General features: G+C 47.2%; 5 protein-coding genes across 6 annotated transcripts; 2 read left to right on the top strand and 3 right to left on the bottom strand.

Annotated features, from left to right (window-relative positions):
- Positions 1-5,607: 5,607 nt before the first annotated feature.
- On the bottom strand, positions 5,608-7,143 carry E1B28_007713 (uncharacterized protein; the record flags this gene model as incomplete). The annotated part of the gene is made up of 9 exons (XM_043152479.1): positions 5,608-5,856; positions 5,924-6,117; positions 6,174-6,302; positions 6,358-6,433; positions 6,487-6,648; positions 6,714-6,826; positions 6,880-6,906; positions 6,973-7,046; positions 7,100-7,143. The coding sequence occupies 9 exons, from the start codon at positions 7,141-7,143 to the stop codon at positions 5,608-5,610; spliced, it is 1,068 nt and encodes a 355-aa protein (XP_043010565.1).
- A 1,081-nt stretch (positions 7,144-8,224) lies between these two features.
- On the bottom strand, positions 8,225-11,583 carry E1B28_007712 (uncharacterized protein). Its single transcript, XM_043152478.1, has 14 exons — positions 10,818-11,583; positions 10,351-10,766; positions 10,242-10,283; positions 10,093-10,182; positions 9,955-10,038; positions 9,841-9,880; positions 9,641-9,777; positions 9,454-9,584; positions 9,285-9,405; positions 9,133-9,233; positions 9,052-9,078; positions 8,765-8,997; positions 8,525-8,710; positions 8,225-8,464 (listed from the first exon to the last, which is right to left on the bottom strand). Exons 2-14 carry the CDS (start codon positions 10,498-10,500, stop codon positions 8,328-8,330), a joined length of 1,479 nt encoding a protein of 492 aa, XP_043010564.1. The 5' UTR covers positions 10,501-10,766; positions 10,818-11,583; the 3' UTR covers positions 8,225-8,327.
- Positions 11,584-11,637: 54 nt separating this feature from the next.
- Positions 11,638-15,492, bottom strand: E1B28_007711 (uncharacterized protein). Its single transcript, XM_043152477.1, has 16 exons — positions 14,801-15,492; positions 13,873-14,726; positions 13,623-13,813; positions 13,533-13,569; positions 13,454-13,482; positions 13,346-13,394; positions 13,211-13,288; positions 13,076-13,160; positions 12,666-13,018; positions 12,510-12,606; positions 12,262-12,454; positions 12,152-12,209; positions 12,062-12,093; positions 11,986-12,003; positions 11,864-11,931; positions 11,638-11,798 (listed from the first exon to the last, which is right to left on the bottom strand). Exons 3-16 carry the CDS (start codon positions 13,753-13,755, stop codon positions 11,700-11,702), a joined length of 1,329 nt encoding a protein of 442 aa, XP_043010563.1. The 5' UTR covers positions 13,756-13,813; positions 13,873-14,726; positions 14,801-15,492; the 3' UTR covers positions 11,638-11,699.
- E1B28_007710 (uncharacterized protein) lies at positions 14,107-15,527 on the top strand. Of its 2 annotated transcripts, XM_043152475.1 has the most exons (4): positions 14,107-14,207; positions 14,419-14,551; positions 14,609-14,745; positions 14,805-15,527. In XM_043152475.1, exons 2-4 carry the CDS (start codon positions 14,422-14,424, stop codon positions 15,483-15,485), a joined length of 948 nt encoding a protein of 315 aa, XP_043010561.1. In that variant the 5' UTR covers positions 14,107-14,207; positions 14,419-14,421; the 3' UTR covers positions 15,486-15,527. The 2 variants fall into 2 exon arrangements, with proteins under 2 accessions (XP_043010561.1, XP_043010562.1); XM_043152476.1 differs by having other exon boundaries at positions 14,107-14,745.
- A 1,194-nt stretch (positions 15,528-16,721) lies between these two features.
- E1B28_007709 (uncharacterized protein) lies at positions 16,722-18,844 on the top strand (the record flags this gene model as incomplete). The annotated part of the gene is made up of 14 exons (XM_043152474.1): positions 16,722-16,868; positions 16,927-16,981; positions 17,032-17,046; positions 17,102-17,128; positions 17,181-17,229; positions 17,284-17,581; positions 17,633-17,848; positions 17,905-17,928; positions 17,981-18,164; positions 18,223-18,282; positions 18,348-18,543; positions 18,608-18,634; positions 18,692-18,761; positions 18,821-18,844. 14 exons carry the CDS (start codon positions 16,722-16,724, stop codon positions 18,842-18,844), a joined length of 1,392 nt encoding a protein of 463 aa, XP_043010560.1.
- Positions 18,845-19,143: the final 299 nt, after the last annotated feature.

Raw genomic sequence — 19,143 nt, 5'->3', positions numbered from 1 at the left:
CAAGGTAAGATTTCATATACCGTCCACCCGTTTCATAAGTCTTCACGTCGTAAATCTCACTCCACCCCACGGAGGTGCAGGTAGAGCTAATCATCCATCGCAATGCCGGCCGCCTGGACAGCACAAAATGACGGGACCACAGGTGGTGCACTAAACGAACGTAACCTTGTTCAGTGTGATTTACGGACTATGACCAGCAAGGAAAGGTTACACAAGGATCCGTCTGTAAATTTAACTCACCACTACTAATCTCATCATAATAGACTGGCGGTCTCGAGTTGAACAAATCGCCGGGCCGGATGGATGATGAAGGCGTACTTGATTAAATTCTGTCGATGGTAGATGGACTAGATCTAAAACGTGAGTATACTATGAATGATAGATTGCTAGGAGTGAGAGCGGTGAGTTTATTTCGAAGAGAAACCAGAACGCAAAGCGTGGGTACCGAGCGTGGGAATAGTTACCGAATTTGGAAATTATTATCTCACACCTCCTTCTTGTTCCGCAGCTGCGAACTTCCGTCCAGTCCCTATAAACGACCTGATTAGAACAGTCAGCTCTGCGACATGTAGGAACCTGCAGAAAGATATTGATTCCTTCCCTCGCTTGGCATTTCTTACGGATCACGTGGAACTGGTGGATCCAAACGGGACAGAAGAACCGAGAAGACATAAGTACCTTATTCCTTCGGCACTACCTCTCCAAAGTCGACAACTACAATCATCGTATATCTATCACACGTTTACTGCTCGGAGACATGGTTCCATTAGTCTTCAAAGCTTGTCCAGGGCAACTGCCATCACCAGCCGACGACAGAGAAGATACTAGCTAGGGTTCCGGGTTTACACACGAACGCTCGCTGCGCTCGGATGTGTTCCTCCCCTTCACCCAGCTAGGCAGGGCTTCGCCCCTGCACCCCGTTGTTTTTTGAGAAATATGCACCGCACACGGCCTGGTAGCTCGCTTCGAATCTCAGTAGCGATAGAAAGCAAAACTTTATCGTTCCCATGTATTCTAATTCTTTTTATTCATCTTCGAATGCCACTGTTGACGATGGTTAAAGTACGTGAGCAACTAACACCAGTAGAAGCTGTCTTAGAATGTTTGAAACTGTATATACATGTGGCAAGCTAACGGCATAGCAATTGACTGCTTGTTTACATTTCTCTGAGTTTTGGTCCGACATTTAAGTATCCGGCACAAGTCTTTGTGAGTTTTGACCAAACTTCAGTAGTGACCCCACGTCGTTGTACAGTTTCTAGAAGGTGGGCGGGAATGGGTTGAGCTGGCACGCGGCTACATTCTCTACGGCTGCTGGTAAAAGCCCTGTTTTACCTTCCCTATCCGACATGTAAGTTACTGGCGGTGAAAAAAAAAACATGTCGTAAAAGCGGTTTAAAAGTATCAATTTCTGTCATTGAACTTGATACATGGGTAATATTATGTCTTCTCTGTTGATTTTTGAGGTTTTGGAACAGGTAGAATAGAGGATGAAAGGGCTGCTCGTCGCAAGCCAGGTCGCGCAACGTTGAAACGGAAACGACAAACAATTACAAACAAAAGTGGACCGGCCCCCCCACCTGACGATAATAATTGCTCGCTTCGCTCGCAATTATTAGTTTGAGGGTACAGATGATTATTCCTCAGTTGATGTGACATTGACGTGACATTGATGTAGGTGCCTTGATCGGAGCCACAGGTTAAGTCAAGGATAAGCCTGATCACAAGGGTAGGTAGTAGCCAATAATGGACATAGCATTGCTAAGTACTTATGAGCAAGACCACGAGGGTAATAACTAACTGTTCTGTCTTTAAAATTGAACCTGGTAAACACGCTGCATATCTGGAGAAAGGAAAGAAGATATTGAAGAAGTTTACCCTGATTCGTCGTCAATTTGTCATACATGGTGGTGGTTGTTCAAGTTACAATAGTGGCTGTGCGAACTGTACTGGTATAATTCATGCCGTAATACCTGCGTGGGAAAGGTTAAAAAAATTGGAATCATAAGGCTACCATGATGAGTCTCTGTGCAGATAGTGGTAGGGTTAGAACCCAGACATATTATTGAGTAAATTCTTACATCCTAATGCCACATGAAGTACCCAAAACACAAGGAATAGACTTGAGAGTGGCTGTATGATTCATGCTGATTTCCACATGTGACTTGAGGGTGGCTGTGCGAACCATACTGGTACGATTCGTGCCGTAATGTATTGATTACCTGCAACTTCCCTCTTTGTGAAGCATCAATACAGTTCCATAGATAATCCAGAAAACATTGACTTGGATATACAACAAGATGAGTTTCGCTGCTACCTTTTCTCTATTAACGGTGGCAGAGAAAAACCCTTGTTGACGATTAATTATTAATTATTTAAAAGTAATTAAGCGATATTAATCATTTATCTGATTAATGGTAAATTAATTGTGCTTCAAAAGGGTTTATCGATTTATTTTCAGCCTCTGTAAATAAATATGAAATAAATCACCACATTTGGGTCATTTTTGACTTGTTTCGAAGATGTCATACTGTCAACGTCACATCAACTGAGGAATAATCGTCAGTGGACTCTTATTAGTTTAGTGTCTCAATGATTGGACTACCATTTTGATTGCGTCATTGCTTTAGACACCCACTTTTACACTGCCGCTAACGGCACTAAAAACTACTACTAGGTGCAGCAAAACACACTCCAAGCACGAAGTGCGCAAAACCAAACCCAACACTAGCAATTAGCGTAGTTGATTTGTGGAGGTCGGTATCAATGGACGCTCTCAGCAAGGTTCACTGAGAACTCTAAGATAAGACTTCAAGGGTGGGGCTTTATATGGTTCAAAACAAATTCAAATTCTGTGTTCACAAGTCAAAATGACAAAGGCTTTCTACGAAGTTCACTACTTCGAGGAGGTGTTCAATTCTTTCTAAGTTCAAATAGAACTATCAAATTCAATTCAAATTCGAGTCAAAGCGACTCTACAAGTTCAAAGTTTCCAAGTACCAAAGTGGCAACAAATTCAAATCAAATTCAAAGTTCAAATCCAATCTTTTCCAAATACAAACACCAACTTCGAAGAAGTGGGGCAAAGTATGAGCCAGAGTCCCCTAGTGAAAGCACTTAGGCTTCTGTCATAGGTTACTGGGGAAAATACTGCTGCTACCATCCTCCCTTATATACGCCTTTTCGAATAAATAATAATCAAACGTCGAAGATATGGTAAAAGTCGAAAATATAGAGAAATCCCTTTCAGAGATACCAAAGTACCCTTAATCAGGTATAGTACATGTCAATTATATATAAAACTGTCCAGAATATAGTATTCCTTATTCCTTTTCCTCATATTTTCTTTATTCCTGTTCCGAGTCGGATATCTTTGACATTTGCATGTGGATACATCCTGACCCCTTTTTGTTTCCAAGGCGAGTCCCCATGTGCTCCCTTGTTCTCTCTTGTTCTATCCGATCTGGAATAGTCCAAAACTGCTCGATCTACATTCCAGGGATCGTTCCTATGGTTCTTTCCTGGTAGAATGTCCTTTCTGACTGGACATCGTCGACATCCGCCCCTTTTCTTGTTTCCAGCTGTAAGTTACAGCCACCGGCATTGTTTCTGTTCCTTAAGTCCGAAGTGGACTTTAGATGGTTACATCCGTCCGATTGTTACTTCCAGATGTACTTCTAAGAGTTGTTTCCGTCTTTTCAACCAATATCGAAGAAATCAATAAATTGATAGTAAAATCAAGTGTCCCCATGTTTGCTACAGGTAATTGCGAGTGAGACGAGGCCTATCCAAATGAACGAAGGTTTTTAAAGGCTGCTTCATCAGTTCCTACAGGTTTCGGAACGTCGAAGACTCTCATCTATAGAGTGTTTTGTACTTTCTGTACTTCGGATAACCCACAAATAGACCCGTGCTTTGACTAGCAGCTTGGGCTTGCTCTAATCCTCATATTATGTTCCCATTTTGATTATATTATATATAAAATGTTAAAAATGCGTTTATTTAGGTACTAGTAGATTATATCCGCGATACCGCTGTCACACATATCTTTTCTTTTTCAGCTTCACGCTTCAACGTCGCAAGCGACATCTCCAATATCACCTCTCGAATTGACGGAATTGTTTATGGCCAGGCAACAACGGTCAGCGGTTCAGTAAGCCATTATACTGTTCGGGCTGTCACTCATTATTCACAATTGAATCCAAAACCGTTGTCGTACAGACGCCTCAAATGGGCTTCCCTGAGCAACTAGACACTACGCCAACACATGTGAGTCCGCGAACTGATTTGAGGGCAAGTAACTTTTGGTCAACTCAGAATACCTACTAGCTCCCGCCTCGGAAAGAAGAACGAATTTTTGGCTTCCGTTGTGGCTAACGTGCATGGAGCAAGCGATTCGTTCAGATTGCTTACGGAGGCTTACGAAAATGTTAGTATTAACTTACTTGAAAGGAATGCAGTATTGACTCCGCATCGATCTCGTAGTATTCAACCAAGGGTTTGGCCCCTGCACAAGGATGACACGCTTTCCCGGAGTGGTAGACCTACAGGTCTCAATATTTATCTATTTTTGTTTGCGTCCAAGTACAGGAAATGGGCGGGAAGAGCTTGGGACGCATAAACAGTAGGTAGGGAGGGCGTTCTGAGAAAGTCAAGTGGTAAGGGGTGGCCGTCTGAACTTGGGATTCAAGGCAAAGACCAGTGGCATTGTATTCCTACACCTTTCAGACTCGGCGGGGCCCCAGTCAACGATCAACCACGGTTCAAGGTTCTGTCTTTCTTTTGTTCGAATTCAAGTGTACGTTTCGAGAGGGCAGGACCTGTCTAATTTGTGCCCTCGGGTCTCACAGTCTATGGCGATTGTGGTGGATGCAGGGTGGATGATTTAGTTGGTCCCTACGGTCCTTGCACCTAAAGACTCCGCAACTTTACAGTGGGTGGTGCCGTCTTATCCGACATCAAAGTGGGCCTTTTCATAACTCCTACTATAGACCCCATCATTGTACCCCAAGTCTCGTTTCCCTACCACCTTCAATTTCTCCCCAAGGCGCTTCCTGCTCTCGGTGCTCCTATATAATATCTCCTCAGTCAAGCTCTGCCCCAGCCTCCTCCCGTTAACTGTTGACCGCTCTCGATGCTCTCCTGGGCACTTCGTACTTATCAATTTCATTTCAGGGTACCTACTTCCACTTCCGAAGTAGCGCTCGTCGGGCCCGGGCCGAGAAGTGACAACACATCACTCAGCGCTTCTTCCCCTCGCTTCTTGACTCCAAACCACCACGATATCATTGAAGAAGCTGACTCAGTCTGCTGAAGGAGCTTCTTCGGGATAGCCTGCCCATTCAGGAAACCCCTCGATGCTTGGGCGGAGCTGGTCAAAAAACTATTCGTGGGTACTTTATATCTTTACATACGGCGAGGTATGGTTTGTTTTGACAAAGTTCCGAGAGTTGATGACATTCTGAGGCCTCTAGTTCAACAACACTTGGCACGTGGCACTACCTGTGTATGAACCAGTGTCTGGGGTATAGAGAGTAAGTATCTTCCTCGTTAGTTGGCTATATAAATTCTATGCTAAAGCCCTCGTCCAGCATTGCTCTGGAAGCTTCAAACCACCGTGTTATTCGACATTTTATGGTCGAGACTATCGTTTGTCTCGATGAGTTGTGTGACGTTCACTGCGACAGGCGTCCCCCTCGGCTGCATCCCGTAGTGTTCAGATCCTACCCCTGTTGCATATCTTGAAGCACTAGGTAGATTTGCTCGAGGAGCAGACGCATAAACCTGGTCCGAGTCCGAGACTAGAGTTGCTCGAAGGATGATAAAAGTGAAGACGATCCCGATGAGTGGCGATGTCTTAAAATGAGAGAACATTCTCGAGGTAAGACGGCCATTCACAGTACCGTTTATATGATGTACTCACCAAATCGAGCACAGTATACTGTCCGTTGGAGTTAACGCTGTACGAAATCAGCAGCGAAAGTACTGAGGCAGAGTAAAGCGCGGCCGATTCCGTTATGATGACGATTGCCCTGAGCGAGAAGTTGATTTGCGGCGATTTCGCATTCAAGCCACCCACCCTCCTCTGAACAGAAAGGATTCTAATGACGATGAGCGCTTCAAAGTGCATCTGTCAGCTATTCTGAAGAACCTTATCGACAAAATGGATTTACCAGTACAAAGCACGTTGGTGGAAAATGTCAAAGCAATGAAGCTTGTAACCCATGGGACGATATCCGGGAGGAAAACCTCAGCGCCGGGTGCAGCCTGCGAGAACTCATAAGTGGCTCCAAATCCGGCGACTTGGTGAAGCTGAGTCAATCGACTTATACAGGAGCGTGCGCGGCGAGTACTCACCTCCGGTTCCACAGAGCATCAGCGCGGGCAGGAGGCCCATGTACCACCGACCCCAGACAACATAACACCGATAAATCTTAGTCACGCTTAGTAAGTAGGTATTTTGTGAAGCTTTGCCGCAATACTTACCATGAACCCGTCCCCTACTAGAGTGAGCGTCACGTAGACGGCCGTTTTGGCTGCCTGCAGCGGGTCTGACAAGTTCCCATAATACTCCAGAGCTCTGTTGCTCCCGTTCGCTCCTACATCGACAAAGGCAGCCTTTGCCCGTACGATATCCAACACCAAGTGCTAACCGACGAGCGGTTTATGTCGATCAACTTCTCATACTCGATGAACGGAACAGATGGACTCACCAGAGTGGAAAGGACCCACATGGTCACCATTGTCGTAAGAAGTTTATAATTGACCTCGCGACGCCTCGAGAAGATTGCCCAAATTGCAGCAACGAACAGAACGCAAAAGGCCCCTAGAAAGACGTCAGCTAGTGCCGACCGTGGGGTCGCAGAAGATTTCCTCTACCATAGAGCAAGCTTTCGAGGACCAGGGCTAGAAACTTTTGGAAGAGGTGAATGAGGGTCGAACGGCCCGTGTATGAGTGAGCACATTACTCACGTTCGCCTCCGGTAAGCTTATTCCGGACATTTCCATCGAGGCTGAAGAACCTTCGTTCGGTATAAGTTATCTTGCTGGGTAGCGAACTCAGCGAGTAGTGAAATGAAACAACGAAAGAAATACTTACACTTTTACCTCGTCTTCTATATAACAATCCCAGCTACGGAACATGATCTACCCGATGAAATACCCCTTGTGTGGGATAGCGGGAGAAGGTGAGCTGGTTCAAGTTAAAATAAAAATAGCACTCCCGGTTGCATCAAATCATACATCAGCATTTGGGCACTTTGATGGCGCGGTTGCCCCGGGTTTTGGCGGGTTTTGGCGGGTTTTTGGATGGTCACACAACCGCACCACCCGACAATTCCACAATCCACATATATAACTTGTACATTAATCAAAATTTTATTTATATATCAGTTCAAAATCTGCCAAAAGTATGAATTAAAAGAGCTACTATAATTTAGAATGGTGTTATGGTGAGTGGTGAAGTTTAATGGTAGCAAAATGGTAGAGATTTTGGGTGGTCAGACAGGTCCATCAATCAATTGCAAATAAACGGACTGGGGTTGCTGATGGCGTGGTTGTCGGTTGTTCCGGGTTTTCTTGGGTTGCACAACCCAAGAAAACCCGCGGCAATCAAAGTGCCAAAATGCTGATGTACCTCCTTATGCACTCACCGGTCACGCACGGGGGTCCGCTTTTAGCCCTCATCAGAGCCATGTTTTTCAAAGAAAAGGCTACTAGGTGTCTACAGCCACCGCACCTATCAATGATCAATTCATCCTGCTCCAAAGGAAATTGGAACCATCACACATCTATCATGCGGGCCACGTCAGGGTGATACCCGTACTCTGAAGTTTATAAAGTGATAATTCAGTCCACAAAGTTTGCAACCACAGCGTCTGGCGTCAACCTTACAATCAAGTTTCAACGATCGCTGTCTCATGGCAATCTTACTCACATTTATGCTGATCCATGGCCATCGGAAGAAGCGATGCAAATATTGAACTGAGCGGGCTTGAACTACTAGCGGCTAGAAAGAAGCAGGTTTACAAGGTCGAAACACTATTTGCTTTCATCGGCCTGCACTGTGCCTTACCTGTTGAAGCTACGAGAGGTCTGAGAGCAATCACTTTCCAATCCCTCCGCGGTGGAGCTATTGATAGAGGTGTGATCTAATTCACCGACTCAATCAATGCGGTAATTCGTTGTGATCCTTGACTCCCAATAATGCAATCTGATTCCTTGTGCTGCGGCCTGTGTGAATGACAAATGAGTTGCAGTGACTAGACGCCATATGGACAAATACAATCAGCCGGTTTCATTCTAAAATATACATTCTACACATGCGGTCAAACGCAGCGCTGGAGGAGAAGAGTACCCTCTGGCGCAACGGAGGTAACAGTAAGGGGATCCACCACCTTGTAATCACCACCTTCTAGAGCAAATTCAGTTCGTTGCAACAGAAGTAGCATCAGAACTTTGATCTCTATCATACGAGCATAAGAAACAACCCTTTCGGTAAGAATAGCACCAAAGAGACACGAACCTGCGACGGCCAATGTTCTCCCCGGGCAGGCCCACCGCCCGAGTCCAAATGGCCAGTAAGAGGTACTGAGCATGGAAGAGGGTTTCTCTTGCCCCACCCACCGGTCACCGACGAAATCGCGAGCGTTCTCTCCGTGATAGAACTCGCTCTCGTGGGACTGGGTAGCAAGCGGAACGACAAAGGATCCTACGAAACAAGGACTTGTTAGAGGTAGGTCTCAACGAATTGTCGATGACTCACCCGAAGGGATGACATATTCTCCAAGGGGGACGTCCATGGTCGTCATTCGAACTGTGCTCAGGGTGTCTCCCTTCGTCCTCATGACTTCCCGAATAAAGGAGTCTAGGAATTCGAACCGACGAAGGGAGGCGTAGCGCATCGACAGGCCCTCACGTTCCATCTCCTCTCGGATACGCTGCACGTCCTCCGGACGCTTAGCAAGCTCGAACGCCATCCAAATCATGACGACAGCCCTAAAGTGATGTGTAAGGCTCGGGAAGCCATAAACGCGATCGGCTCCGACTCACGTTTGGTGCACGGAGGCGAAGATCATCCTTCGGGCACATTGTCAGCCCCGTCGTTTGTTCATGCAGAGCCTCACAACTTACCCAAGAACAACGGTGAGAATCCAAAATCGATCAAGGACACCGATTTGGCCTTGCCTGTGATCGACGTATCTTCTCGCCCAGGTGAATGCCGTTCCGCCGTCCTGTTTAATCTCGTGAGCCAGAGAAGCTGTTAGTGTATTAAAAGAACGTACTGATTCTCCACGGCCCCGGCCCTCCTTGTCGTAAGAATCAATTTGACCCAGTTGATGATAGACTTCGCGCCCGATACCCAGGATGAAGTTGATAGGAATAGAGTAGAGAAACACCCGGATCCTATAAAACCGTCATGACTAGAATCGGAAGTAACCCTTCGAAACCGACCATATTGCGATGCGCCACACACTGGGAAAGGTACGAGAGAACCAACTCATGTTCTGGAAGATGCCCCCCAGGGTCGCTACCTCGACTGCAATGTTCTCCACCCGCTTAATATTGTCCGCGGAGAGGTAATCCTGAGGTAAAAACCATGAGAGTAGATCATTGAATCCGCCTCGAGTCGGGTACTTACCTTACCCAGGATCAATTGAATCATGGCAGAAGCCATCGTGCGGTGAACAAAGGCTTCGAAATCGACTGGAGTAAGCGCGCTGCCGAGAGGTAAGTCATTCACCAGGTCATCGACGTTACTCTGGAAGATCGGGACAACTTTAGATGTGTAAATGTGAGCGACTCATTCTCGGATCTGTCCGTCACGGAAAACATGCTCACCAGCTGCCATTGCTTCATCGAGCCGGGTAGCTATCTCTGACTGAACAAAATGATCCATGTCGGGAATAAATCGGCGTCTGAACCATAGGAGAACCGGTGGTCTGCAGTGCTCACAGAAAGAGTGCCTAGCTCAAAGCTAAACTTCGAATCATCTGTCAATACTTGATGCGTGAAAGACCGATCGACAATGTATTCCAACTACGAGCATATGAGTGGCAGTGAACAACCCAAACGGAAATAAGACATCCTTACCCGTCCTTTCCGTCGAACTCCAACGATACCTTTACTGTTCCGTAAGGCCAATGCGTATGCAACTTTCGGATTATTGAACATCTCGCTGGACTGGCGGAAATCATGAGAGGGAAATTCCAAAGACACACACTGATGAACTGAAGCCTAACCTCGATCTCCACAATCGGAGGTGCAGTGGATGGATACAACCTCTGAAAACGTATGCATCACGGTCAGACAGACCAAAGAAATAAAAAAACGTGAATTAGCTAGAATTACCTTATTCAACGTCCAACACGATAGACCAACAATTGTGGCTAGAACCGCGCACGCTTTCAACGCGAAGGCAAGCGGATCCGGGTGCCAGCGTAGTAGAGAGTCCATTATGGGCGGGAATGGAGACATTGCGAGAAACGGTTGATAATTCATGCTGGCTGGGAGCTGCGATTTATGGGCGCCGAAACCAAGCTGACCTATTCATTGAGTTCCAGATAGAACACGTCCTAAAGAAGTAAATCAGAAGCCTATAGTTCAGAAAGACTGTTGGCCCGTGGTGCGTATACCATCCATTTCCAGGCACATCAGATATCGACCCATCCCGCAGACTCCGGATAAGTTCGCCCGCTAGCGATGGGGGGCGTTTCATTTTTGCTACTCGGATACTGTAAGTTCCCGACTAGTGGCAAACGGTGAAACTAGAACTTGTGAAATATCTCAAGGTCGATCAGATACGCTGTACTACGTACTCGGGGAGTTCGGAGCTTGAGTGGATCAAATTGTTTCCGGTATCAGGTCTGGTGAACCATGCTAGTAACTTGATAAAAGAGTGAATTGAGGTCATTATGCCCGAAAATAAGTAGAGACTTTCGCATCTTTCGGATATCACGGATCCCATTGTTGGCGTCGGCGGCTTTGCCCAATTTACTCCCTCGGCTTTTCCCGGGTTTTCTGAGTGGCTTGACTAGCCCGCGAGTTCAGCTTGTCTGCGTCCCAACTATGCTGCATCAAATAGCCAAACTCTTGAATGTGATGTCTACTTTCCGAGAACCTCCGAGCAACATCGGAGGCCATCAAAAGGCATGTTTACTAGAAAACATTGGCGGACGTACCCAAGTATTGGGTATCAGACATGACACCGGCGTACAATAAAGTAGGGTCTTCATCCAACGGAGTTAACTTGTGGCTTGTCGACTTGCGCACGTAAAAAGAACAAGTCGTTACCAGTAAAAAACTGTCAAGATGTAGATACACTGAAAGCGCTTGAAATACATCGAACTGAGCTTCCATTTCTGTTTTCTATGGGGAATAGACACCTGAATTTGGTAGCTGTTTGTGAAGTCTTCATGGGCACGAGGCTTATCTCTCGCTGATGATTGATGGTCAGACATGATTCTTTGAGTGGGGCGAAGTATAACTGGTTGTCACGAATCCTGCAATCCTATGAAACAAGAGAGATCAGTCGACTTCTGGATAGCGAAAGGCGTGGTGGTGGGAGCTGGAATCAACATCATCGCCACATCATCGTGACCCGTGAGACAGCGAAAAGGACAATTCGCACGCTATTGAGTCCAATCATGATCAAGTCGTACTATGGTATTTGGAGAATGATACAGCAACGCGTTTACAATTCACTCTTGAATATGAGCAAGTTTCTCAGACCTCAACTTTTTCCGCCTCATGATGACCAGCATCAGAATGTAGAACGCTCCGCCTACGAGACTCGTAGCCTAAAAGATGGGTCAAAGTGAGATCGCTGAGGGTCGGGTCCACAGAAAATGTGTAGTGTGCTTACCCCACTGAATACAGCAGGTCTCCACCATATAAAGTCTTTGGTGAGCAGTGCCCCGGCAATGGGAGTCCCTAATAAAGTGCGTTATTGAGAGAGTACAGTATGCAGGAAACTCCAGGTCGTACCGATGAGCCCAGCAATGCCTTGCAAAGTTTCCTCGTCAGATCCTGCAGATGAAAGAAAAAAGCCAGTACATCTTACCAGAGAAGAAATAGGCAATCCCCATGCGTGCACTATAAATCAGAGGAAGTATGATTTGACGTTATATTCCCATTCCCATTGATCACTTACCCGAGCTCTGAGATATCGCTAGTGAGGAGAACGATCAACGGACCCATCAAGGAAATGACTGGAGGCAGACTTTAAGTAGTTTTTCGACGAGCAGGAATCTCAAAACTCACTAGCTCCTATCACGAAACCGTAGATGAGAGCGATGAACACGACGCCAACCTCGTTATGGAGGCCAATCATGGCGAACGTCACGGCGGAACATATTAGGGTTGAGGCGGTTATCATGTTCGCAATTCCCAACGTGTTAGCAAGAAAACCGGGAATGATACGACCGAGAGCGTTGGCAAAATTGAGAATTACAAGCTGTTTCACGGTGAGCCAGGTTACGAAAAGTCGGAAAGTGTTTACGACAACTCACAGAATAAAAGGCAAATGTTTGGTTGAGGTTGTGCTCGACGGCATCGAGCTGAATGTAGAAAAGTGGGAAGTAGAACCCGATCGACAAAACCATCAAACTGTGTCGATAAATAAAACATGTCAGTTAGCGAGCTCAACGGTCAGGGGGTACACGCACCCAAGGGTCGCGGCGATGTACGCCGGGTCTTTGGCTATCCCTTTCAGAACAGATTTAGAGCTCCCAGATCCTTGTTTTGTGACTGTCGTTCGCGTTCTCATCAAACAGCAAGCGATTATAAGCAGCCCGGCAACTAAGCCAGCGCTGGCACGGACTGCGTTCCCGAAACCGAGTTTCTTGAATGTGTTGTTGAGCATGATGGGGTGAACGATCGAGCCAATAGAGGCGCCAGTAGCGATAGTCGTCATTGCAAGTGCGCGCCTTGTGGAGAAGTATTGCGCGGTAATCGCAATGCTTGGGACGTAGGTCATTCCAACACCGAGGCCAGCGCCGACTCCGTGACTTAGGAATACCTAAGGAACGAAGTGTGAACACGTTGAAGATAACGAGGGACTTACTTAATAACGCACCTGGTAGTAATGATTTGGCTTCGCCAGAGATAACATGAATAACGAAAAGACGGTCAAGAAGGATCCGCCATAGAGAAGCCAGTAGCTAGAGCAAGTTTGAACAATCGACCAAAACGGGTTGGTGGAATGCCTTACAAGTATCCGCGATCATACAAACGACCTGCAATGACGCCTCCCGCAATAAGCAGACACGTATTCACGCTTCCGATCCAACTAGTACGAGATTCATAGTAAGTGTCAATAGCGCCACTTCCAAATGTAAAAACCCACGAAATCGCCGAGGGAGAGGAGTTGGTAAGAAACTCGCGAACGTAGAAATCTGAGTACTCATATCTTAGAAACGTCCGTCGAGGGCTTTCAGTTTGAGGTCTCACTCGCCTTGATATACGCCAAAGGAGACGGAGTAGCTGCAACGAGTTTAGCTTCAAATTGGATTGATTGACACTAAAAGCCGTACCCTCCGCAAGCAAATTGAAGTAAGAAGCCACCGAGTACTATATCGACAGGGTCAGTGTGAGCCTGAGTAAATAATAGAGTATGGACGCACCAGTACACCATGCCCGTATCCCACCATTCGGAGGTGGTGACACTGGCAGCTCTTGAGCGCTCTCAACAACTTTCACTTCTACCGAGCCTATAGATGTGTCTTGTTTCGATGAAAGAGCAGAGGGGGGCGACATGGTGGTAGGTATCAGTCAAGTCTCGATTAAATTGAAGCCGAAGGAGCTGGGGGGAAAACTTGAAATGAAGCATCATGAGGCATCAGAACCTCATACGGTTCTAATAATAATGCTTACCTACATTCCCGATTGCCGTCATAGACTTCCTTCCTAATCCGAAGATCCCGAAGATCAGGAATGGTATTCCTAGTACCCGACGGCCTGCCGAGGTGTTCTTACTTGAAGGCTCACTGCAGCCGAGGTGTAATGAACTGGTTCGGGAAGAGCTCAGCCAAAGCTTAGCTGTGCTCCGTGCGAAAAGGCGAAGCGGCCCAATAGCCGTCAGTGGTCACGTAGCGAGCTGGAGTCACCATCAGCAGGCGTCCTTCACCGAATCACCGTAGAGCTCGAGAAATCAGAACCTCCGACTCTCATTCTGATCATCATCAACAGTACCCTCCAGTTCCTGCCAAGTCAGTTTCAATCTGTTTTTATTGTTACCACTACTTTCTATAGAACTCCGAGAAAGATTCGGATCTGGCGCACGGTTCACCACACAGCTTACATATAACTACTTGAGTCTTGGAGGGCGACATGATACACATCTCTCACTTACCATACGGCCTCAGTCTACTCAATCTTTGACCGCTTGACAATATGTCGAACGCTGAACCTACATCGCAGTTCATGGTCGACCCAAGTCCGGAGGATGAGTTGGCAAATCAGCAAATTAAGTGGCCCCGTGTACCACCAGCGAAAGAGGTTATCGTCAAGCTTAGAAATATCCCTGGCCAGATACCGCTCATTATGCTTCATGGTCCGTCGCTAGTTTCTATCCTGACTATCGATACTCATTCACATACCCGCACTACAGGAGGAGGCGGTAACATTCACAGTTTTGGACCTCTCCAGAAGAAATTCCACTCTTCAATATGGGCCATACAATCCACACCCGATACCCCGCTCACCTCCATACACGCACAGGCGGAGTTCTACGTTAAAAAGATGAGGGTAAGTGTCAGAATCGATACAGATTTTCGAATGGGTAATTGAACATGCACGGTACCTAGGAGGAGCAACCACGGGGACCTTATCGCCTCGCCGCATTCTCCGCGACTGCCATAACCCTACTTGAAATGGTTCACATCATCGAAGAGAGCGGAGAAAAAATAATACAGCTTGTCTTCATCGACCACTTCCCCACCGTCTTCTTCGCTCCTCCCATGGGTCTCGACATCGACCTCTCAGTCATGTCGCGGGACCAAGTCCGTGCCCAGTTCGTCGAAAAGAACTACTTTTTCGTCTGTCACCTTCTCCGCAAGGATTCAGGCGGCAAAGTCGTTCGCCGACACAAACTCGCGGATGGGCTCACGGAGGCATGGAAGAGAATCCCAGTTGACCCGTTCCTCCGGAACTTTGGGGACTTTCTCGAGGTATTCCTCTCCGCTGTATATGATTTCCTAGAAGAGATTACCACCCGCGATCGAGTCAGATCGCCTGATATGGGTGCTCTCAGTCGATGGCTTCGGCAGCTGAATTGTCCAGTTACGGTTTTCCTGGCTGACAAGGGTATACACTCATGTATACCAGCACATGCTCAGCAGGAATGGGAGGATATAGGAATTCGTCGGGGGTTCCCAGGTGCGGAGATTCGGGTACTCGATGCTGGGCACTATGATATTTTGTCGAATGATGTTCTGGTTTACGAGCTACAGAAGAATTTCTATCCTCAACTTCGTGCTTCCTTGTAATAAAGTTTCATGAAGTCAACAAATCACTTGAACACTCGAGCACCGTGTGAGGTGACCCCGAAATTGCAGGTAGAGTGGTATTCCTTGCGAAGGACGTGCTCTCCCAAACTCAAACGTTCCTGGGAGTCTTCTAAAAGCACAAAAGTGGAGGTTTTCGATACGGAAGGTTCACAAACGCATGGGGAAGTTTAGAAAGATCGAAAAGTCGATCAACGGACTGGTACACCCAAAAATGAAAACCGCTCAATCTCAGCCACCCTGCTGTGGATGGCGGTGGGACCGCGGCTAGGCAACATCGAAATCGGGACACGAAGAAGATAAGTTGTAGCTCCAGTTCCACGGTCTTGTCCTCGCGAGGTGGTTGTGTTTTGCTGATAACGGATACACGACCCTCGCATTCCAATTGAAAAATTAGAAAAAAAAATCTCCCTAAATAGCGCATTAGCGCTCTAACTCGGTCTGGCTGAGAGGTGCCTGCTGGAAGCTAAACACATACAGTGGACTTATCGAGTGTTATCAGCGAAACTAGGCTAACATGGGGCTGTCTACAGTCTGTCCAAATGAAGCTGATGTTAGAGCTGTCATCTGTCAATTACTCACAAACACTGGGAACCCATCCAATCGTCCCGAATTGCCTAGACTACAGATTTTGGGAACCGCCGCTGGCACCAGAGTTGCGACTTGTTTGAGAGTTGCAACTTTACGTGGTAACAAGCGCGTCTCCTCCACTCCCCTTCCACCACGACTACCTATTATCAAGATGGAACCAAAAATATATTGACAACCAGAGTGAGTACATACTCCGAGGATATGGATGGGATCTAAATTTTGAGCGGGAAGCATGAATGATGCCAGTGGTTGCACCATTTCTTCCTGTGTGCGGCAACGCTACCGGTGTGGGAAGCCGCCATCTGAGGTGAACCAGTTCGTCCAACTTCGTACTGTCGTGAGTTGCTGTCTATGCAAGAGAAGTGTAGGTTGGGCTGTAGCTTGACCCGCCGCGGAACGCGGGAAGATGGCGTTTGCTGGGTGGGCTGGATTTTCCAACGGTGACTTGTTCTCTTGCAAGAATAGACATTTATGTCAGTAAGCTTATGTAGGGTAGGCCTTACTGGACCTTTGATGCGTGATGCTGAGTCCGGTAGAGCCGCGTAAGTATGTATATAACTTGCTCGTCATAACTCAACTTGCAGCAACTGCTCGTCTCAATAGGACCTGGAATTGAAGTCACAAGCCATGACCGCCAACGACATACCTCACATCCCAGACGACGTTACCCTGCCCCAATTCATCTTTGGAACGCACTATCTACGACCATCCCGTCCTAAAAACATTCCCTGGTTGATTGACGACGAATCTGGCCTTCGGTACGGAGAAAGCGAGGTACAGTGTTCTTCATCTGCTGCTGCTCGAGTTGTACTAATTGGACCACCATCTTTAGCTGAAAGAGAGGTCACTCGCGTTGTCGAGTGCCTTGCAGAAACGCTTTTTGCTGAGTGAGTACCATACTTGATCATCTCAAAGCGCGTCTTACTCTGAGCCTCAGAATCCGATGACGTTGGTGAGTTCGGGATATGCGCCATTGAGAGGTTTACGTGGGCTGAGGGTCATTTCAGTGGTGTTGTTTAGTGGAAATCACATAGGTGCGTAGGGTGTACTTCCACCGTGATTTTTGGATACTGAGAGTCGAGCAAGATTACCCCATATGCATCTGGGCAATTCAACAGCTCTTGGGCATTGTATCGTATGGCATTGGTGCTTTCTTCGATGCCTTCCCAATCTGAAACAGACTCAACAGGCCAATAAATCCTGGTTTCACCGTTCCCGAGCTGACCACGCACCTTCGAGCCGTGAAGGCTTCCGTCGTGATTACGCACTCGGACGTGCTACCGACTGTAGAGAAAGCCGCTCAGCAAGTTGGAATACCACTTGATCGAATTGTTACCATTGACAAGGGTAACCGGGTCTCAATCCCCCAATTGCTTGAAGAGGGTCGATCGCTACCACCTCCGAGGGAATTCAAGCTGAAGCCGGGTGATAACAGAAAACAAATCGCATTCCTGACTACTTCCAGCGGAACTACTGGTCCTCCCAAGGTAATCTCACTCTGGAGGGGAAAAAAATGCTCTGTTGACCGGAATCGCCAGGTCGTGAAGATATCCCATTACGCTGTGATCGCGAATGTTCTCCTTGTGGCCGCTCACAACAAAGTACACCTGGATTACACCCAATGGCCCGAAAAACGTTATAGGGTAGGAGACAGCTGTTTTGCTGTCTTGCCTCTCTATCGTGAGTGCCTGTCTATCTTGCGAATACGCTGCATTAACAAGGTCGATGCAGATATCTATGGTCTTGACCTCATTGTGAGCAGACTTCATTCCTCACGAATGCGACCCCACCTTGACTGAGCGCTATATAGCTCCATTTCAACATATTCGCAGGGGTAGGTTCACAGCGCGTTGCGTCCTCTCTAAGTATCCTCTCATCCTCCATAGATGTCCGTAGTCATTGCACCAAAGTTCAACTTTGCGAAGATGCTGTCAAGTATTGTCCGGCATCGAATCACTCATTTGATGATAGTTCCTCCACAAGTAGTCCTTCTCTGCAAGGATCCCATTGTGAAGAACTATGACCTATCCGGTGTGCGTGTCGTGCTTTGCGCCGCCTCGGCTCTTCCGGGTAACGTACTTTGAAGTTCAAGTTATTTGCATAAGATCTAACGGACCAATATCATTAGCGGAGCTGTACGAACAGCTCTCAGCCTTACTCCCCCATGCACATATTGGACAGGCATACGGTCAGCGAAATCCCCATGCGCATGTTCTCTGGCAACCGAGCTGAACCTTCCGAATCGTTTTACAGGCTCGACCGAAGTCACTGGTGTCGCCTCAATGTGCCCGATCGGCGACAAGAAGAATCCGTATGGTGGAACGCTCATACCAGGAGTAACAGGAAAAGTTATCAAGCCCGATGGGTCACCTGCTGCGCCCAATGAAGAGGGAGAGCTTCTCATCAGGACCATTGCCTCTGCTTCTGGATACTTGGATAATGAAGCTGCGTGAGTGGCCAGTGGTCCCGTTTCTGACCTGAGAGCGATCATGACCCATCAACTGTTCTGATAGCACCAAAGAGACCTTCTTGGACGACGGGTGAGTCCGATGTACAGGGGGTGCGCATATTCAGAAATATCTCACTCCCATCACTAGCTGGATCCGGTCGGGGGACATTGTGAGAATCGATGGTGCTGGGAATATTGTAGTCGTGGATAGGGTCAAGGTAAGGGATATTCTTAGTTACGGTGCTTCAGAGGACCGATGTTAATGTTCCATTCACAGGAAATGATCAAGGCACGTCTCTGACATGGGTTGCATACAACGAATCATTACCTCAACATTGATCGACCTTAGGTTCGAGGATTCCAGGTAGCCCCCGCCGAACTCGAGGGTACTATTCTCGACAACCCGTTTGCGGACGATGTCTGTGTGGTTCCTATACCTGATACGTATAGCGGCGAGCTCCCGCTAGCATACGTTGTTCCCTCTCAGCTTGCCAAAGATATGATCAGCAAGGGTGAGAGCCAGAAGGTAAAACAGGAAATCCTCCAGGTGATTCCACAATGGACCTCCCCTCTCCTGAAATTTCGACTGATGCTATCACG

Source organism: Marasmius oreades, chromosome 4 (assembly GCF_018924745.1).
Source record: "Marasmius oreades isolate 03SP1 chromosome 4, whole genome shotgun sequence".
Taxonomy (NCBI): Eukaryota; Fungi; Basidiomycota; class Agaricomycetes; order Agaricales; family Marasmiaceae; genus Marasmius; species Marasmius oreades.
The sequence above is the reverse complement of the archived record's forward strand: the minus strand, read 5'-3'. Positions and strand labels throughout refer to the sequence as shown.

Excerpts from the sequence above, each read along its gene's own strand:
- E1B28_007712 (XM_043152478.1), bottom strand. The coding sequence starts at position 10,500 with ATGAATTATCAACCGTTTCTCGCAATGTCTCCATTCCCGCCCATAATG. Across the intron at positions 9,585-9,640 it reads TTCAATTGATCCTGGGTAAG|GATTACCTCTCCGCGGACAA; the intron begins GTAAGTACCCGA and ends TTTTTACCTCAG. Across the intron at positions 8,998-9,051 it reads TTCGCCTCCGTGCACCAAAC|GGCTGTCGTCATGATTTGGA; the intron begins GTGAGTCGGAGC and ends ACATCACTTTAG.
- E1B28_007711 (XM_043152477.1), bottom strand. The coding sequence starts at position 13,755 with ATGTCGCCCCCCTCTGCTCTTTCATCGAAACAAGACACATCTATAGGC. Across the intron at positions 13,161-13,210 it reads TTGTATGATCGCGGATACTT|CTACTGGCTTCTCTATGGCG; the intron begins GTAAGGCATTCC and ends AACTTGCTCTAG. Across the intron at positions 13,019-13,075 it reads AGCCAAATCATTACTACCAG|GTATTCCTAAGTCACGGAGT; the intron begins GTGCGTTATTAA and ends TTCGTTCCTTAG.
- E1B28_007710 (XM_043152476.1), top strand. The coding sequence starts at position 14,392 with ATGTCGAACGCTGAACCTACATCGCAGTTCATGGTCGACCCAAGTCCG. Across the intron at positions 14,746-14,804 it reads TCTACGTTAAAAAGATGAGG|GAGGAGCAACCACGGGGACC; the intron begins GTAAGTGTCAGA and ends CACGGTACCTAG.